The 21,622-nt window shown below is 43.1% G+C and overlaps 1 protein-coding gene across 8 annotated transcripts in view; it reads left to right on the top strand.

Annotated features, from left to right (window-relative positions):
* npas1 (neuronal PAS domain protein 1) overlaps window positions 1–21,622 on the top strand; it is a 442,697-nt gene that overhangs the window by 164,696 nt on the left and 256,379 nt on the right. Inside the window, exon 1 of one of the 8 annotated variants that reach the window (XM_072549369.1) lies at window positions 11,524–11,699. The exons of the other annotated variants lie outside the window; for them this stretch is intronic. Within the exon in view, the coding sequence (XP_072405470.1) occupies window positions 11,615–11,699 (85 nt within the window). The 5' untranslated portion in view covers window positions 11,524–11,614. Of the gene's footprint in view, window positions 1–11,523; window positions 11,700–21,622 lie in introns of those variants that run through there. 8 annotated transcript variants of the gene reach the window in all.

Raw genomic sequence — 21,622 nt, 5'->3', positions numbered from 1 at the left:
AATTTCAAAGGGAGTAACACTTCATACTGCATGATAAAAGCAGTATTGATTGATTAGTAGATTGACTTTGATTAGTTGATGCACCACCATGGAGAGTGTACCATCTACCTTATCAAATCCCTTAGTAGTCTTAAAAACCTCCCTAAAGTCACTCCTCAAATCTCCTTTGTCTCAGGGAAAGACCCTCAGCTAGCTCTGCCTTTCTTGTACAGTGTTCCCTCCCAGTTCTATCCTACAGTATTCTGATTACAGCCTGTTCTGTCCTGACAAGATTTTTTTGAAACAGGCTCAAGCTACAGAAAAATGTTCTATTCCTGCAGAATGCCCCACCACTCTCACCTTAACAAGATAGGAAAATAAATTGTGAAGGATTATTGCCATAAGTGCAGTTTATTTAATGTGCACATACCATTTACACAGCATTTGCCACAAGCTCATCATTGCTGACCTCTTCCCAAAATGAAATGGATTCCCACTGCTGCACAAGTACACAAATAGAGGATGGAATGACCATTCAGTTCAGCAGCATTTCCACTCTCCGAATCTCTCACAGACTGGTCTTTGTCATTTATTGCAAGGGGAATGAAATATTAAGGCTGGGAGGTTTCACTGAAGGCCATATACAGCATTGGTGAGACCACATCTGGTGTAATGAGTACAGTTTCAGATTTCTTATTTAAGACCAGAGAGTGTGCTTCTAGTACAAAGGTAGCACCACCTGCCAATGGTGATAGGTATGGCAGTAAAGTGAACACCTCAGAATTGCATTGACACCTTAGTAAGCAACGGTTCTGCTTGTATTTCTTTTGCAGCATTTAAGTGCATTTGCCCCGTTTCAACCAATTCCCTTCTGTAGATTCTAGAAGAATAATTGACTGAAGTTATTTCTATAATCAGGAGTCAGTTGCAACTTTTGTGCAGGAGTCAACACTCTCAACTTCAGTCGGTACTTCAACTGCACTCAACTGCAGGGTTCTTTTTTCCATTTATTTGATATGGGTGTCACTGGCTGGGTCAGTTTTATTGCCTATCCTAATTGCCCCATGAGAAGGTGGTGGTGAGTTGCCATCTTGAGCTGTAGCTGTCCAAGTGGTATAGGGACACCCACAGTGCTGTCAGGGAAGGAGTTTCGGAGGATTTTGATCAAGTGACACAAGCTGTGTTTGTGCATGTGCATGGTTTTGTAAATTAGATTAGATTACCTACAGTGTGGAAACAGGCCCTTCGGCCCAACAAGTCCACACCGACCCTCCGAAGAGTAACCCACCCAGACCCATTTGCCTTTGACTAACGCACCTAACATGATGGACAATTTAGCATGGCCAAGTCGCCTACACATCTTTGGAGTACCCTGAGGAAACCCATGCAGACATGGGAGAATATGCAAACGCCACCCAGATAGTTATGCAAGGCTGGAATCGAACCCAGGTCCCTGGCGATGTGAGGCAGCGGTGCTAACCACTGTGCCACCATGCCACCCCAATTCTTCTTGTGGTGGTGTTGACAATAAGTATAGCCATTTCTGAAAAGTGGTAAGTCCATGGGCAGGGTCGCTCTTGAGGCACACTGTTATTATCCCTACCTCTGGGACAGAGGTCTGGGTTCAAGTTCCATCTGCCTCAAGCATGACATGTTATTTTAATCAATTTACATTATATTATTATAATTATGCATTGTATATATTATATACTATACATAATGTATGATATATATTGCATGTTCATTAGTATAATTGCATAAATAAAATATATAATTATGTAATTGTACATTATTTAATGTGTACATAATGTAATGCATAATTATGATTACATTAGTATAACATAAAATGGTTAAAATAGCTAGAATAACATGCTGTGCCTTGGGCCTACTAAATATACATATGTATGTAATGTATAGTGTATATTAAGTAGATTAATGTTATATTTATATTAGTATAATGTAAATTATACTATAATTTAATGTAATATAAATTGATTAAAATATCTAGTTTTATTAAAAGCTGTGGTATAATTCGAGGAGAGCCTCACAAGGAAGAAGAAAGTCATGGAGGGATATGGAGTTGATGCAGATTTCTTAAGTCAAAGTATTGCTAGCTTAGGAGACAATGTAGTCCAATGAGCACTGTTCTGCTGGGCAACTGGGACTTGGTACAAGTCAGGACAAGGGCTGTGTGATTTTGAATGATGTAATTTTATTGGAGTTTGGAAGATGGGGATTCAAACTGGAGGGCATTTGAGTAGTCTAGTGTAGTCTAGAAACACAGAAAATGGGAAATTATGTAGGCTATTTAGCCTTTCAAATCTCCTCAATCATTCAATATGATTATGCCATACCCTGTTCTCACTTTCTCCCTTTAGCCCCAAGTGCTATATCCAACTCCTCGAAAATATTCTATGGATTGATTGTCTGTGGCAGACAATTCTGCAGGCTCACCACTCTCTGGGTTCTCCACATCTCGGTCCTAAATGGCCTACCCTATATCCTTCGACTGTGACCTCTGGTTCTGGACTCCTCAGTCATCAAGAATATCCTTCCTGTGTTTACTCTGTCTCGTCCTGTAATCATTTTATGGGTGTCTATGACATCTCCCCCTCATTTTTCTGAAGTCTGATAAATGTTGTCTCAACTCACCTACCCCCTCTCATGTTAGTTCTGCCATCTCAATAATCAGTCTGGTAGATGCTGTTAGGGAGGGAGTTCCAGGATTTTGACGTAGCAACACTGAAGGAATGGTGATATAATTCCAAGTCAGGATGGTGTGTGGCTCAGAGGGGAACTTGCAGGAAGTGGTGTTCCCCTGTATCTGCTGCCTTTTTCCTTCTGGGGAGGTGATGGTCACAGGTTTGGAATGTGCTGTTGCTGCAATGCATCATGTAAATGATACATGTTGCTTTTACAACATTCATGGTTGAGGGAATGTGACTGAAGATGATGGACATGACATCAGTGAAGTTTGACTGCCTCATCCTGGATGATATTGAGCTTCTCGAGTATTGTTGGAGCTGTCCTATTCCACAGAACTGGAGAGTATTTCACTCCTCTGTGGCTTGTAGATGGTGGACAGCTTTGGGGAGTCAGGAGGTGAGTTACTCACTGCAGGAGTTGTAGCCTCTGTCTTGCTCTTGTAGTCACTGTTTATATAGCCTGCCCAGTCCTGTTTCTGGTCAGTGATAACACCCAGGATGTTGATAGTGGGGAGCAATGGCAATGCCATTGAAGGTCAAAGGAAGAAGGTTAAATTCTCCCTTGCTGGAAATGGTGTTTCCCTGGCATTTGAGTGGCTAGCGCTTCACACTTAAAGGTTGCAAAGACACAGAAAAAGGCCTTTAGGCCCATCAATTTGAAGGCGGTCTTGACTCTCATTTGGTGGAAATTGCTGCAATGGATGAAAGTGGGGGCGTGGACCGATGTGGATTGTCATTGGGCCAGAGGGTATAAACTAAAGTAGGCAGCAGCCCTGGCACCTTGTCATGCAGCACGTTGTATGTTTAATTACCAAAGCCTCCGACAGCTGCCAGATTTTGAGGCGGCAAGCTCAATTATATCTAGTTCTCTTGTCATGTTGACTGGCAGTTCTGAAAATAAAGCAATGCAGCAACCTTTAGATGACTGTCAGTAATTAGAGAAAATTAGGAACAGATTTATTTGCAAAGTTGTTATTTTAAAATGCGGATTATTTTGGGAAACACTTCAGAATCTAACCGAGCACAGCTTTACAGGATGTGACAATCATCTTGCCTTTCAGTGGGGCAACTAGATCTGCACAGGGTCGGTCACCATGTCAGGAAGAGGAAATAGTACAATGGCGAAGGTGCAGTAAAGATTTCCCAGGGATAGTGCCAGAACAGAGAAGTAATAACCACCAGGGAATATTAAACAAACTGGTGCACGTTTCTCTGGAAAGGTGTAGTTGAGCACGGCCTTGACAATGAAGTCGTTTGATCAGCAATGTGATGCCTCTACTTCTGGCAGATATCAAAACCAGAAGCAACAAATCTAAAATAGTTGCAGCTAAATCCAAGAGGCAATTTAGGAGAAACCTCTTTATCTGAGAAGCAGTAGGAAGTCATAATTCCCTACCACATGAAGTGCTTGAGGTTAGTAGCAAGGTTGCATTCATGGGCAAGCTGGAGAAACATAAGGGAGAAAGGAATAGAAGGGTATGCAGATAGGGTGAAATGAAAAGAGCTGGGTTGAGGTAGTTGGGCTGGATGAATTGTGTCTGGAGCAGCTCTCCAGACAAAGAGATAGCAAAGAAGGAAATTCCTCAGAGGAAATGGAAGTCATTTCCAAATAGTCGACGTTTTATAATGTAAGGTCATGTGGTGGTGTAGTGGTAATAACACTGGGCTACCAATCTAAAGGCCCAAGTTAATGATGTGGAGACAAGGGGTCAAATTCCACAACACATGCTGAAACTTAATTCAGTTAAAAAGTCTGGAATTGAAAGATGGTCTTGGTTTTTGTAAAATTCCATCTGCTTCACAAATTTAGGGAAGGAAATCTGCGATCCTTACCCAGTCTGACCTATATGTGACTCTAGACCCTCAGTGACATGGTTGACTCTTAAATGCCCTTTGAAATGGCCTAAGCAAATCACTCACTTTCAGAGGCAATTAGGGATGGAAAACAAATGCTGATGAAACCAGAATTCCATGAAAAATAAATATTAAAAATGATAGGGTGGAGTGAGATTGACTGGGGTGGACAGGGATATGTGGGACCGGGACTAGGAGAGCTGACGGGTTTGAGGAGTCTTCAGTTGCTTTGGTTGAAGCTTTGCTTCAGTTGAATGACTTAAGATGCATTGGTTTGAAAACACCCTTCAATTAGTGAACTTAGTTGTGACAACACTGGCTAGTCCTCACCCTGGGACTTTTTTTTAGCATGAAAACCTTTACAGTAACAGGCTCGACACAATAAACAATCTTCTTGGTTCTGAATCATACAAGCTGGGAGCATGAGTAGGCCATTCAGCCCCTTTAGTTAATTCAGCTATTTGTTAAGATTGTGGCAGTTTGTGACCTTGAATCCACTTACTTGCCTTCTCCCTCTAGCCTTGTTGGTCAAAACTCCGTGTGCAACAGCTTTGACATGGCTGGCCTCATGTCAACTGATCTCAGGATGAGATATCCACAGTCTCATGGCACTTTGAAAGGAACCGTTTCCCTCATCTCCATCTCAAAAGAAAGCTCTTCATTGTTAAACTCTTCCAGTCTCTCCCAGGAGGGAAAATATCCTTTCAGCCTTGTCAAGACCCCTCAGGATCTTACATGTTTCAATGAGATTACCTCTTATTCTTCTGAACTCTAGTGGTTACAGAGCTGAGGAATCAACCCCTGTAAAGTCAAGGTTGACATTCCAGTGTTGTTCTGAGGGAGTGCTGCATTGTCAAAGATGCCGGTTTCTGGATAAGACATTAAACCGAGATCCCATTTGCCCTCTCTGGTGGATGTTAATTACTGAATGAAGCCTTTTTATGAAGAGCAGGGTAGTTTCTCACTGGATAATGTTTACTTTTGGTCATCAATGAATGGATCGTCTGGTCACTATTATATTGCTCCTTATGCGAGCTTGCTGTACATTAATTCTCTGCATGCTTCCTGCACTGGACCATCGGCAACCCTTCAGAAAGTACTTTGATGGTTGCAGAGCACTTTGGGGTTTTTTTGAGGTTGCATATAGTGCTATAAAAATTTTTGTGTTTGAAGCAACTTACTCAGTTGGAAAAAAAGTTGAAATTATATCTCTTTTCATCTACATACTGAATCAGAAAATTGTCTTGTACACACTGAACAAATTCCTGTCCATCTAAACCTTTAACAGTATGACAGTACCAGTCTATATTTGGAAAGTTAAAATCCCTAAGCATAACCACCCTATTATTCTTACAGATAGTTGAAATCTCCTGACAAATTTGTTTCTTAATTTCCTGCTGACTATTAGGAGGGTCTATAATACAATCCCAGTAAGGTGATTATCTCTTTCTTATTTCTCAGTTCCACCCAAATAACTTCCCTGGATTCCCTAAGTATTTCAATAATGCTATCCCTTATAAAAAAATGCCCCCCCACTGCCGATCCTTGATATAGCATCTGTATCTTGAACCATTTAAGTTGCCAGTCCTGTCCATCCCTAAGCCATGTTTCTGTAATTGCTATGATATCCCAGTCCCTTGCTCCTAACCATGTCCTGAGTTTGTCTGTCTTCCCTGTTAGGCCTTTTGCATTGAAGTATATGCAGTTTAATTTATCAGTCCTACCTTGTCTGCATTGTCCTTGCCTGACCTGACTTTTTTTTTGTAAATATATTTATTGGCAAATTTTTTTTAACTTTACAAACGTCTAAAATTATTGAAAAAAACAATCAATAACAAATATCAGTATAATAAAAAGAAAAAAAACGCAAATTACAATACAACTACTATCTATTAACTATTAACCTACCCTATAATACAAAGCAAACCCTAACACTGTGCAAAACAGCATCAGAAAAAAAAAGAAAGAAAAGCAAAAAAAACCAACAAGAACACAAAATAGAGAACAGCTATGCTCGGCGCAAAACTCCCAAACAAAGGAACTGGAGCATTGTATTATATACCCGTATTAACTCAGGAGACCCCCTCCAGGGCCCAGGGCTTGACGAATCTAGCCATCCTGGTTAACAAACACGCTAGTTAAGATAACTAACAAATCTATATCCAAATAACTCAAATAGAGCTGCCATGTCTTATAAAAATTATCTGTTGTGTGGTGCACCATGTTTGTAAAAAACGTCCAAGGGAGTGTGCTCCATAATTAATTTCTGCCATCCCAGCAAGCCCGGTGGGTTCTCAGACACCCAATTCATCAGAATATTCTTCTGTGCACATTATGCAAGAATATTAAATAGTTTCTTCCCATGCCCATCTAAAGATGGTAAATTCAGTAGATCTAAGAGGAGAGATATCGGGTCTACTTTGACTTCAGTCCTCAATACCCTTCCTATCTCTCCTGCCACAGCGCTCCAATAAACACGGAGCCTGTGGCATGTCCAGAAACAATGGGTAAGAATACCTTATTTTACATTTGGGGCACACTGAAGATGCCTCTTTTTTAAACTTTTACCAAAGGGTCTGGTGCCAGGTGAGCCCTGTGCAGAACTTTTAACTGCGTAGCGCATGTCCAATTACAGATTGAGATCTTTCGAGTATCCTCCCATATGTTCTCCCACGTTTCAGAAGAGATCTCCACTCCCAGCTCTTGCTCCCAGACTTCACATAACCGGTTAATATCCTGCCAGGTCCTGCCACCCACTAACCGAAAGGGTGCTTGTGGAGTGTAGCAACAACCTCTCTGTTTCGGGCTTATAAGGCTTAGTGAGAAGCGTAGTCTTCTGGATGAAATCCCTAACCTGAAAAAATCGGAAAAGATCTCTGCTGGGCAACCCATATTTGTTCAGTTGCTCAAAAGACATCATAAGCTCCCCGTCAAACAAGTCTCCCAAACTAGAAACCCTGAGTCCACCATCCCTGATCGGAACCCTGGCATGCCAACTATAGGTGTAAGTGGCGAAGTCTTAGATAAACAACCCTCACTCTGACGCATCGCCCTCCATGCCTTGACTGTACTATTGATAATGGGGTTCCGGCAATGGTCCATAACTGTCCTCATCTTATCCATGAACAACAGGTTAATAAGAGGGCACTTTGCCTGGGAGGCCTCGATATCCAGCCATATTGAGTTTGGATCGTTACCTACCTAATTGCAGACAAAGGACAGCAGGGAACTCAATTGTACTTCCTGATGTCTGGGAAATCAACTCCTCCCCCTCCATGAGGCAACTGCAATTTAGTAAGTTTGATGAGGGGCCGCCCACAATGCCAGACAAAGGAACCATACCACCCCATAAGCTTCCGCAGCGTTGACCTGGGAAACATTATAGGGAGCATACGCATGGGATAAAGCAAACGAGGAAGAACATTCATCTTAATGAGAAATACTTGGCCCAGCCATGAAATTGGAAGAGCCTCCCATCTCTGGAGATCTCGCCTAATATTGTCGAGCAAGTGAGCAAAGTTAGTCCGAAATAACGGATCAAACTTGGGGGTAATAAAAATGCCTAGGTATCGGAACCCTGCCTGTGACCACTTAAAAGGGAACTTAGGGCCACCTTCAACTTCTGGTACATCCTTAAGGTTCCGATTTTGCAAAGATAATCTTATATCCTGAAATAGCCCCAAATGAATTGATATATTGTATCAAATGGGGTATGGAGGTCATCGGGTTCGGTAAAAACAGAAGGACATCATCCACATACAGTGTAATCTTGTGTGCCCTCAATCCCACTTCCGGAGCGGTTATGTGGGCATTCTGACGAATGGCCTCTGCCAACGGCTCTATCACCAATGTAAACAACAGCGGTGAGAGGGGGCAGCCTTGCTGACTACCCTACCAATCCTAAAATTCCCAGACTTCACCCAATTGGTGATGACCATGGCCAGAGGGTGGCGATATAAAACTTCTACCCACCTCGCAAAGACTCCACCCAACCCAAACTGTTCTAAGATATAAAAAAGATATGGCCATTCCACCCTGTCAAATGCTTTCTCCGCATCTAAGGAAATCAACAACCCCTGAAGCGATCATTGCTGACAAACTTGGACCATGTTCAGCAACCTTCTAATATTATTGGAGGACCTATGGCCCCTTATAAAGCCTGTCTGGTCCTCTTTAATAATATGGGGCAACACCCTTTCCAATCTCAGTGCCAGGATCTTGGACAGAATCTTGAAATCTGAATTTAATAGATGGGCCTGTATGAGGCACAATCCTCAGGAACCTTCCCCTCCTTAAGAATTAGGGAAATATTAGCTTCTCTCATAGATGGTGGTAAGCATTCATGCATATAGGAGTGATTGTACATCCCCAACATCGGCCCTGACAAAATCCCTATAAACTCCTTATAAAAATCACCCGGAAAACCATCAGGGCCAGGTGCTTTTCCACTCTGAAGTTGCCTAGCTGCCTCCTGTATTTCCTGAACTGTCAAGGGGACATTAAGGAGAGAGGCCTGTTCCAAGGTTACCCCTGGGAGGTCCAGTTTTGTAAAAAAAGGTCTCCATTTTAGCCCTCCTGTCCTTGCAACCTTCAGACCAATACAATTCAGAGTAAAAGCTCTGAAAAGCCTCATTAATCTTTTTAGCATTGTATGTAAGGACCCTGTCACTGTCTCTGATTGCAGTAATGGATTGGGGAGCACGCCTTTTCCGAGTCAGGTACGCTAAATACTTCCCTGGCCTATCCCCATATTCGAACAGCCTTTGTCTAGCAAAAGCAAGTTCGTTCTTTGTGTTTTGTGTCAGTATTGAATTCAAAGCAGCCCGGAGTCCCGTGATCCGATGTAGCTTAGTCACCAAAGGCCACGCAAAATGCGCTGCCTCGGCAGCTTTCAACCGCGTCTCAAGTAGACGCTGCTGTTCCTCCTTCTGTCGTTTCTGGCTTGCCGAGTAGGAAATAGCTAATCCCCTAGCAAAGGCCTTAGCAGTCTCCCATAGCATAGATGGACTACTAGCCGTGCCTGAGTTGATGGTCAAGAATTTCTGAAACTCCTTCAAAAAGTATTCCACAGATTTGGAATCCTTAAGGAGAAAAGAGTCCAAACGCCAGTGCCACAAACCTAGCTCTTCACTCTTGGTCTTAATCTCCACATATGATCAAAGATAGCTATATTCCAAACTTTACAACCCATAATCGAATCCAGAAGGGCTGAGGGAACCAGAAAGAGGTCAATCCTCGTGTAACATTTATGTGGGTTCGCAAAAAAGGTGAAGTCCCTACCGGTAGGATGAAGACATCTCCAAGTATCCACCAGCCCTAACTCCTCGCATAAATCAACCACCTACTTGGCCTGTGAAGAAATAGTTGGGGGCCCACAAGGCATTCTATCCGCTGGCAGATCCAAAAGACAATTAAAATCCCCCCCCCCATAATAATGTCGTGTTCCAAAAGCACTCAACTTAGAGAAAGCACTAATCAAAAATTTGAGGGGATGTGTCGGAGTACAGTAGACATTTAACATGCCATATTCCTCCCCATGTATCAGGGCTTGAAGTATCACAAACCGTTCCTGCTCATCTTTCACCTGCTCTAATGATGTGAGCGTAAGATTTTTCTGGATAAGTACTGCCACTCCCCTACTTTTAGTAGTAAAAGAATACCCGGTGATGATCCCCCGTTGTAATTTTGGGTGTTCCCCATCATCAAGATGAGTTTCCTGCAACAAAGCGATATCAACTCTTTCCCTTTTAAGGCTAGAAAGTACGTTTTTTCCTTTGAACAGGCGAATGACTTCCCTTAATGTTTCAGGTGCACCGTTTAATAAGACACTTAGCCATATCCCCTTTCAGAGACCCTTGAATCCATGGGAGGGAGAACCCTGCTTACAAAGTGCCGTGCATAAGTAAATAAAGACTCATAGAGTCGAAGAACTATATATACAAAAACTACTCTATCATAACTATAAACAACTATTACTACCAAAAATCTACAAAAAAAAACTATAAAACCTTGAATGGAAGACTCTTTCCCCCTGCCCATAGGGGGCACTCACCCTACCCATCCCCTCCTTCACAGCTCCTTCAAACCCGGACTGTGCCCCAGCCTTAGGCCAGAAAACAAAACTTAAATCAAAAGAAAAAAGGACCAAGTCCGGATGAGCACTCCACCTATCCCTGGCTTCATGTCACCCTGACTTGTGACTAAAAGAGAAACAGAACAAACAAAACAAAGGGGAGAGACAACAAAGAACATCCACAAAATTTCCCATCAGAAAATTCGGCTATGAAAAAAATGGGAACAACTTATTCCAAGGTTTTTTCCCCCCTTTCCAAAAAGGAAATTATTAGGGAGAAGGAAAGAAATTTTAAAAAAGGAAGGGAAAACATGGGGAAAGATAGAAAAGAGAACAAACATTAACCGTATTCTTCAGGCCAATCCGTTCTATTTTAAAGTGTCTACAAAGTTTTTAGCTTTATCCGCTGAGTCAAATTTATAAACTAAGTCCTCATGGCTGAAATGGAGCACTGCAGGGTATCTCATGGAGTACTGCATGCCCAGGTTCCTCAGCCTCTTTTTAACTTCATTGAAGGACTTTCTCTTTCGAATTACAGCTGCAGAGAAATCCTGGAAAAACATGATTTTTGACCCCTTGTACAGCAGTGCCTGCGGATCTTTTCCCAGGGATCTGGAAGCTTCTATGACTTTTTGCTTGTCCTTATATGAGTGGAAGTGCACTAGGACCAGGTGGGGATGCTGCACCGGCCCTGACCTGAGCACTGTAACCTGATAAACCCTTTCAATCTGAAGCCTGCTGGACTCTACGTGAAGGCCCAAAAACTTCGGCAGCCAGCTTTCAAAGAAGCTCACTGGCTGCTCACCTTCAGGGGGCCCGACAATTCGGAGATTATCCTCCGACCTCGATTTTCGAGGTCATCAATATGGTCTCGCAAGGCCCGCACCTCTCGCTCCAGCACCTGGATTCGACTGGATGAGAACTCCATTGCAGCTTCTGAGGTCTCAGTTCGATCCTCCACCACCATATCCAGCCGCTCCCCGAGGCCCTGAATCTCCTGCTCATGCTTCTGCAGCATGGATGTGATAGGTTGGACCTGGGCACGAATCTCCCCATGCATCTCCTCAATCGCAGCCCCAACTTTCAAGGTAAGTGTCTCCATCGCTGCAGCCAATTCCTGTAAGTCTGTCAGGTCCCCAGGTGGGTCAGGAGAGGCTGCTGCTGCTGCAGTCTCCGGTGTTGTAGGTGCTGCAGGGGAGTGTCCTCCCTGCTGCTGTTTGCTTGTTCCTTTTCCCTTTGGCATCCTTCCCACTTCCAAATATTAACAAATATGAGTTCTGTAAGGTTTTAAACTAATAATTCCACCACATAAGTTGGCCAGGGATGGCAAAACACCTGTATGCCTTGGCTGTTAGGCAGAGCTGTCCATAGCAGTTCTACAGAATCGCCGCCATCTTGCCGAGTCTGCCCTGGCTCTTTGACTGGCTCCTTTTTCTAACTGTACCAGTCTCAGCTTGATCTCTTTCTTCACTATTTCCCTGGGCCTCGCTCTCTCCCACTCTCCCTCACCTTACTAGTTTGAATCGTCTTGAGCAGCTCTAGCAAATCTCCTGCCAGTCCATTAGTCCCCTTCCAATTCAGGTGCAATCTGTCCTCCTTGTACAGGTCAGATCTACCCCAGAAGAGATTCCAATGATCCAAACGCCCTTCTTCCCTGCACCAGCTCCTAAGCCATTTATACATCTGCTTTATCCTCCTATTCCTACCCTCACTAGCCCATAGCAGTGGGAGTAATCCAGATATTACTACCTTCAAGGACCTTCTTTTTAAATTCCTGCCGAACTTTCTATATTTCCGCCCACACCGGTTCCTCCAAGGTCAGCCGTGAATTTCACAGTTTGTTAATTTTTCCTAGATGCACTCCAATGTCCAGAAATACATAAACTCAAACAGCAAAGACAGTAACTGTGCAGATGCACTATTGTGTCAGTTAACGGTATAGATTTATTGAGGGGGAGAGAGAGAAAGAAACCTATACTGCTAACTGACATAGCAGTGCATGTGCACAGTTACTGCCTTCACTGTTTGAGTTCATGTACCACTGGACATCGGAGTGTGTCTAGGAAAATTTAACAAGGTGAATTTCACTGATGGGAGGAAGCTGCGTGGGAGAGCTCACAGCACAGGAACAGATAAGTGCTTAGTTTTTAACCTGTAACCTTGCTGTAAGTCTGCAGTAGTGAGTAGAGTGTGTTGTTTCTTGATTATATATTTTATTGAGATCTGTTTCTTGATTGCATTTTGAAAATACAAACCATAAGTATTAAATTAGCCTGAAGCACTTTTTTTAGAGCAATAAGATAGTGCTATTTTCTGGATCTATAGATTGTGAAGGAGCGAAGATGGCCTTTAGTAGAGTGATGTGCTCTTCCTGTCAGATGTGGCAGTTTAGGAAGAGTTTCCATGCTACCGATGATTATGTCTGCAAGAAGTGTCTTTGGTTGCGAATCTTAACAGATCGCCTGGATTGGTTGGAATGGCAGTTAGAGGCAATAAGGAATTTATAAGAGCTAAGGGGTGTGATGGATGGCAGTTATAGGAAGGGAGAAAAGCCGCAGATACAGTCAGGTAGATGGGTTAACTCCAGGAAAGATAGGAGGGGTAGGTAGGTAGGGCAGGGGTCTTCTGTGGCTATCTCCATTTCAAGCAAGTATGCTGTTTTGGAAAAAGCAGGGGATGATGACTCTTAGGAGAATGTAGCATGAACAGCCAAGTTTCTGGTATTGAGACGGGCTCTAATGTAATGAGGGGTACGCCAGGTTCCAAGTGATCGATTGTGATAAGGGACTGTCTATTTAGAGGCACAGACAGATGTTTCTACGTCCAGCAGAGAAAAATCAGAATGGTGTGTTGCCTCCTGGTGCCAGGATCAAGGATATCTCGGAGAGGGTGCAGAATGTTCTCAAAGGGGAGAGGGACCAGCAGGAGGTCATTGTACATATTGGAAGTAATGATGTGGGAGGGGAAAAGGATGAGATTGTGAGGGGAGAGTATAGAAAGTTAGGCAGGAATTTAAAAAGGAGGTCCTTGAGAGTAGTAATATCTGCATTACTCCCAGTGCTACGAGCCAGTGAGGGTAGGAATAGGAGGATAGGAAGATTAATGCGTGGCTGAGGAGCTGGTGCAGGGGAAAAGGGTTTTTGAATCATTGGAGTCTCTTCTGGGCCAGAATTGACCTGTACAAGAAGGACAGATTGCACCTGAATTCAAAGGGGACTAATATACCGGCTGGGAGATTTGCTAGAGTTGCTCGGGAGGATTTAAACTAGTAAGGTGGGTGGGGGTGGGATTAAGGGAAATAGTGATGAAAGAGATCAAGCTGAGACTAGTACAGTTGGAAAAAGGAGCCAGTCAAACAGTCAGGGCAGGGAGGAACAAAGCAGACAACACGGTAAGACTGATAAATTAAACTGCATTTACTTCAATGCAAGAGGCCTAACAGGGAAGGCAGACGAACTCAAGGCATGATTGGGGACATAGAATTGGGATATCATAGCAACTACAGAAATGTGGCTCAGGGATGGACAGGACTGACAGCTTAATGTTCCAGGATACAAATGCTATAGGAAAGGCAGAAAGGGGGGCAAGAGAGGTGGTGGAGTGGCATTTTTGATAAGGGATAGCTTTACAACTGTACTGAGGGAGGATGTTCCTGGGAATACATCCAGGGAAGTTATTTGGGTGGAACTGAGAAATAAGAAAGTGATGTTCACCTTATTGGGTGGGCGGCACAGTGGTTAGCACTGCTGCCTCACAGCGCCAGAGACTTGGGTTCAATTCCCGCCTCAGGCGACTCTCTGTGTGGAGTTTGTACATTCTCCCCTTGTTTGCGTGGGTTTCCTCCGGGTGCTCCGGTTTCCTCCCACAATCCAAAAATGTGCAGGTTAGGTGGATTGGCCATGCTAAATTGCCCGTAGTGTTAGGTGAAGGGGTAAATGAGGGGGAATGGACTGGGTGGGTTGCGCTTCGGCGGGTCGGTGTGGACGTTTTGGGCCGAAGGGCCTGTTTCCATACTGTAAGTAATCTAATCTAATGTAAAAAATTATAGACCCTCTAATAGTCAATGGGAAATTGAGATACAAATTTGTAAGGAGATCTCAGTTATCTGTCAGAATAATAGGGTGGTTATGGGAGGGAATTTTAACTCTCCAAACATAGACTGGGACTGCCATACTGTGAAGGGTTCAAAAGGAGAGGAATTTAAGTGCATACAAAGTTTTCTGATTCAGTATGTGGATGTCCCTACCAGAGAAGGTGCAAAACTTGACCTACTCTTGGGAAATAAGGCAGGGCAAGTGACTGAGGTGTCAGTGGAAGAGCACTTTGGGCCTAGCGACCATAATTCTATTAGTTTGAAAATAGTGATGGAAAGGATAGACTGGATCTAAAAGTTGAAGTTCTAAATTGGAGGAAGGCCAATTTTGACGGTATTAGGCAAGAACTTCCAAAAGCTGATTGGGGGCAAATGTTCACAGGTAATGGGACGGCTGGAAAATGGGAAACCTTCAGAAATGAGATAACGAGAATCCAGAGACAGTATATTCTTGTTAAAGTGAAAGGAAAGGCTGGTAGGTGTAGGGAATGCTGGATGACTAGAGACATTGAGGGTTTAGTTAACAAAAAGGAAACATATGTCAGGTATAGACAGCAGAGATCGAGTGAATCCTTAGAAGAGTATAAAGGCAGTAGAAGTATACTTAAGAGGGAAATCAGGAGGGCAAAACGGGGACATGAGATAGCTTCGGCAAATAGGGTTAAGGAGAATCCAAAGGATTTTATAAATACATTAAGGACAAAGGGGTAAGTAGGGAGAAAATAGGGCCCCTCAAAAGATCAGCAAGGCGGTCTTTGTGTGGCGCTGTAGGAGATGGGGGAGATACTAAATGAGTATTTTGCATCAGTATTTACTGTGGAGAAGGACATGGAAGATATAGAATATGGGGAAATAGATGGTGTCGTCTTGAAAAATGTCCATATTTCAGAGATGGTGGTGCTGGATGTCTTGAAACACTGTCTTGAAACATCTTGAAATCCCCAGGACCTGATCAGGTGTACGCTAGACTCTGTGGGAAGCTAGGGAAGTGATTGCTGGGCCCCTTGCTGAGATACTTGTATCATCAATAGTCGCAGATGAGGTGCCGGAAGACTGGAGGTTGGCTAACGTAGTGCCATTATTCAAGAAAGGTGGTAAGGAAAAGCCAAGGAACTATAGACCAGTGAGCTTGACATCGGTGATGGGCAAGTTGTTGGAGGGAATCCTGAGGGACAGGATTTATATGTATTTGGAAAGGCACGAACTGAATAGGGATAGTCAGCATGGCTTTGTGTGTGGGAAATCATGTCTGATGAACTTGACTGAGTTTTTTGAAGAAGTAACAAACGCAGACAGCGCAGTAGACGTGATCCATATGGACTTCAGTAAGGTGTTTAACAAGGTTCGTGTTGGGAGACTGGTTAGCAAGGTTAGTTCTCATGGAATACAGGGAGAACTAGCCATTTGGATACAGAACTGGCTCGAAGGTAGAAGACAGAGGGTGGTGGTGGAGGATTGCTTTTCAGAGTGGAGATCTGTGACCAATAGTGTACCACAAGGATCGGTGCTGGGTCCATTGCTTTTCGTTTTTTATATAAATGATTTGGTTGTGAACATAGGAGGTATAGTTAGTAAGTTTGCAAAATTGGAGGTGTAGTGGACAGCGAAGAAGATTACCTCAGAGTACAATGGGACCTTGATCAGATGGGCCAATGGGCTTGAGGAGTGGCAGATGGAGTTTAATTTAGACAAGTGCGAGGTGTTGCATTTTGGAAAAGCAAATCAGGGCAGGACATAATGGTAAGGCCCTGGGGATTGTTGCTGAACAAAGAGACCTTGGAGTGCAGTTTCTTGCTTCTTGAAAGTGGAGTCACAAATAGATAGGATAGTGAAGGTGGTGTTTGGTATGCTTTCCTTTATTAGAGCATTCAGTATAGGGGTTTGGAGGTCATGCTGCGGCTGTACAAGACATTGGTTAGGCCGCTTTTGGAAAATTGTGTGCAATTCTTATCTCTTTCCTTTCAGAAGGATGTTGTGAAGCTGAAAGCGTTCAGAGAAGGTCTACAAGGATGTTGCCAGAGCTGGAGGGTTTCAGCTATAGGACGAGGCTGTATAGGCTGGACCTTTTTTCCCTGGAGTGTTGGAGGCTGAGGTGAGGGGTGACCTTACAGAGGTTTATAAAATCATGAGGGGTATGGATAGGTTAAATAGACAAGATCTTTTCCCTAGGTTGGGGGAGTCCAGAACTAGAGGGCATAGTTTTAGGGTGAGAGAGGAAAAATATAAAAGGGACCTAAGGGCTATCTTTTTCACACAGAGGGTGATCTGTGTAATGAATGGAGGCTGGTACAATTATAGCACTTCAAATGCATCTGGATGGGTATACAAATAGGAAGGGTTTAGAGGGATATGGGCCAAATGCTGGCAAACGGGACTTGATTTGGTTAGGATATCTGGTCAGCACGGGCGAGTTGGCCCGAAGAGTCTGTTTCCGTGCTGTACATCTGTATGACTGTTGTTCTGAAACATATAATTTGGGCTCTTGTTCAAATCTCAGTCAGAACCTAATTGTTAAAGTGACAAGAGGAGGGCAAGTATCTCTCCTTGTTTAATTATTTCCCTTTCTCATTGCCTGCAGGGGTGTGAAATGCCAGCCTAGGAAATATATTCCTATTGCATTTCAGCACAGGAGGTGGTCTTTTGTCCCATTCTATCTGTACTGTGAAATCTCACCGATTTCTCTTCCCTATATTCTTGTACTGTCCTCTGCTTCATGCCTTTATTGACTTTGCCCTTATTAAGATACAATGATCTCCAGCTTAGTGATTCCCCAAAGCAAAGCATTCCAAGCTTCTTCATTCCGCATGCAGACTCTTCATCTGTCCCCACTCTCAGACAGTGTCATGTAAGTCCCCACCCAAGATGCCTGCCTCCACACTCTGTCTAACACCAGGAACATTGCATCCATAATGAATTAGAAATAAATCAGTGCCTGGTGTTGTGCATGTAGGTGATTGTGACTTCAGTTGCCTGTGCCCAAACTCTGGAATTCCCTACATGAATCTCTCTCTCTCTCTCTCTCTCTCTCTCTCTCTCTCTCTCTCTCTCTCTCTCTCTCTCTGGGTCACAATCTCTCTCTCTCTCTCTGCTGTCTTTAAGAAGCTCCTTAAAACCTACTCTCTGACCAAAATGTTGGTTACCTTTTCTAAAATCCCTCAGACAGTTATTGCCGATAACCATAATAATGTGAACCATAAAGATGCTATATTTTTGCAAGTTGTTCTTTGGAAGCAATCTTCCTCACTGCACAACAAAAAAAAAAAAGTTTTTTAAAAATTCAAAACCATTAACCTGTGACCAGCAACCACCGAAGAGTCTTAAGAATATACAGTGATATCAAATTTAGCTGAGGGCATTAAGACAAGCATAAGGCACAGAACTTACATATTGAGGGACCTAGCTCCTAGGTTTAGTCAGCTATCAAAATGTACTTTGTCTACGAGAAATTAGAACCCCAAAACTAATCTGGTATCCTGAATATATTGTGTTGTTTGTTCCTCAATTCAAAGGTGAGACCTGCTCAGGCTTGTGAATTTCTCATATGGATTTAAATTAAATTCACATTCAGCCTAATTCTTTGCGAGAGAATCAGGGGTTATGGGGGCTAGAATGGAGTGTGGAATTCAAAACACAATCAGATTGCTGTGATCTTCTTGAATGGTGGAACATGCTCCAAGAGCCTATTCTGCCTTCTAATTCCTATGTTTGTATATGATTGAACAGGCCAGTCCTTAACCTGCAGAGCCGGTGGGGCCTGGAGGGTAGGATGTGCTTCCTTTCCATTCCTCCTCTCTGCGGATTTGCTTCATCGTTAAGGCATTGGGACTTAAGGCTTAATGCAGCTTGACGGACAGATTGTCGCCATTTTGAACAATTGGAAGCAGATTCCTTAAAGATGAATGTCAGAATATCCTTGAAACTGTATCCTTGTCCTCCCCTGGAAGATTGGCCATTTGACAATTGATGGTGCATTGTCTGATATACTGGAGCTAATTTTTACAGTTTTGCCTCAACACATTTGTGTGTATTAATATAGATAAATATAAAATCATTAATAATAACTTGATTTAACAAAAAGAACATGACACATGTTTGGTTTATCTTAAGAGACCTTCATTCCACAATAGGCCAGTTGTGAAATAATAATTTGGAGAGGAACTTCTCATATGCAGTGAGGAATCTGACACTTGGAAAATTAGTTATGTTACTTCTGAAGAATCCCTCTTCCTCTCACTGTCCCTGTCTCTTTAATTTTGGGTATTTTTTGGCATTCAGTGATTCAGCCACTTCAAAGCTGCCTTCGATTTACTGTGGTGATTGCATGCTCTGTACAGAGACCTCTCCCTGTTCAAGAACACTGAGGTCCTGAATCATGTATGGCTCTTTCACACAGAGAATGAATGTTACACTAAATTATTCAGCCAGGCTCTATGCAGCAGAATGATTTCCTTTGTAGGTGAGGGTTTTGTGTATGCGTGTATGTCTGTCGCTACCAGCGCAATTTCCTTTTTACTTACCAACGTCTGTTCGGCAAGGTCATCCACTATGTAAATTTGATCAGATTTATTTTCGCTGGGAGAAGGTGGGAGCTGAATACGGCCATTGACTCAAAGCACGGCTTTTTAAAAAATAGTGCAGCTGCGTCCTAAACCCCATCCTGTGTGATTTTTTGACAATCTTTTCTTGTTGCGTTACAAATTTGGCCTCATGACGTCATTTAAGGAATTGACATTAGCAATCATTGTTAGCTTCCAGTTGTGGGGAGCACAGTTTCCAGGTCAAAGAGACAGGAACCTATTGGCCTAAGACGTAGTGTGAGAAATTCAAGAGAGCGCACTGGAACCATTTTAGTTTACTACTTGATCTGCTTGGTTTCATTTTAGGTTTATTATCTGGTGTTCTCGGATATCCTCTACATTCCCTTTAAGCAGACTGGCAGGGAATGATGTCTCCCGACCCAATTTCATCCCAGAAGAGAATAGGATAATTGATTGTGCCCCTCAATTTCCATTTTTGTTTGTCAGCTGTGGTTCAGCCGCCTTGCCTCAGACCAGGTTCAGGCCCCACTCCAGTGGAGGAGGGATGGGGGAAGAGCACAAAAATAAAGACAGGTACTCCAGTGCATTACAGAGCAGGTGCAGTTTTGTTTGAGGTGCCCTCTTTGCTGCTCTGTCTGCTGCTGCACCACTTCAAGGAAGTGCAGGGTCAAGCTTTCTCCTGTGTACTGGCCTGACCAAAATTGCTTCCTCCATTAGCATCGCAGTTGTGGTCATTTTCACACTGCTACTCTGTTGGAGCTTGCTGTGCACAGATTGGCAGCTATGTTTCTTACATTATAACTTCAAAAAATGCCTATGGTTGTGGGACCTGAAAATGGCGATACAAATAATCTTTTTTTGACAAAGAATGGGAGTACTGATTCATTAGTCCAGATGGTAGAGGGAATTGGGGGGTGCTGTACATGGTTATCAGCAGGAGGTTGCCTTGCCCATGTTTGACCCGCTGTCATGAAACTACCTGTGGTCCAGAAACAATGATGAGGATTCCCAGGGTGAATACCTCTCAACTGTATACTACTGTGCAGCCACCCCTGCTGATGAGACAGGACAAACCAATGGATGATGATGGTGGTGTCTGGGACATTGTCTGTAAGATATGATTCCCTGAGTATGGCTGTATTTCTTGATTAGTCTGTGGGACAGCTCTCCGACTTGTGACAATTGTCCCTCAAGCTGTTAATCTGTAGGATGTAAAACTTGAAAGGGTGCAGAAAAGATTTACTAGGATGCTACCAGGACTGGAGGGTTTGGTTGTAGGGAGAGGCCGAATAGAGGAGTGAATTTCCCTGGAGCTTTGGAGGCTGAGGCTGAATTCCCATATTCCTGATGAAGGGCTTTTGCCCGAAACGTTGATTTCGCTGCTCGTTGGATGCTGCCTGAACTGCTGTGCTCTTCCAGCACCACTAATCCAGTATTTGATTTTCAGCATCTGCAGTCATTGTTTTTACCAGAGCAGGTGATGACCTTCTCTAAAGGGCTTTAGTGAATCAGACAATGGTTCAATGATCATGATTAAACTTATAATTTCATATTTTCAAAAAGAAAAATCAAGCTCCACTATTTGCTGTGGTAAAATTTGAACCTGGGTTCCCATAATAGTACCTGGGTGTCCAGCAACAATACCATTATTCTGTCACCTAGCAGAGAGGTTTAAGGGGAGAATTCCAGAGTCAAGGCCACTGAAGGTATGGCTGCCAATGGTGGAGTGATTGAAATTGCGGTTGCAAGGAATTAGAGGAGTACACATATTTCAGAGGGACTCCCAGCAGGAAACCTCGCTGTAGACAAAGGTCCTCTCATTCACTGCACTGCACCAAGTCCAAGTGATCTGAGCCCCTTCTTATTCACTCCCACTAAATATGATCCCACTTGCTGAAATCTCTTCCTTTTTACTCCCATTATAAACTATTTCAATCGATCAGTTTTATCCCAGTGTAGAATTACAAGCCTCCTATAATTAGCAGCCTTGACCTATGGACTGCTGTAATTAACCTATTATAATTAGTAACATACCAATTGGAAAAAATTGGATTCAAGTGGGATTAGGAAGCGCATCTTAAAACTACTAGTTAAAATGTTAATTCATAATATGTATTATTTAACGGCATACACATTTTAAAATATTTATCTAAATGTAATCCACTAGAATTTCACAAAAAATGCATAGGCGTAAACTCAATGGAAATCTTGCACTGAATATGACTTGGAACTCGCTGCCATGAGAACTCAAATAGCAGAGATGCCTCTATGGTGGCAATGGATAAACTGATGAGGGAGAAAGGAATATGTGAAAAGGTTGGACAGGCTCTGCTTGTATTCACTGGAGTTTAGAGGGAACTTAATTGAAATGTATATGACC

Source organism: Chiloscyllium punctatum, chromosome 29, assembly GCF_047496795.1.
Source record: "Chiloscyllium punctatum isolate Juve2018m chromosome 29, sChiPun1.3, whole genome shotgun sequence".
Classification (NCBI taxonomy): domain Eukaryota; kingdom Metazoa; phylum Chordata; class Chondrichthyes; order Orectolobiformes; family Hemiscylliidae; genus Chiloscyllium; species Chiloscyllium punctatum.
This window is presented reverse-complemented; position numbering and strand designations above follow the sequence as displayed.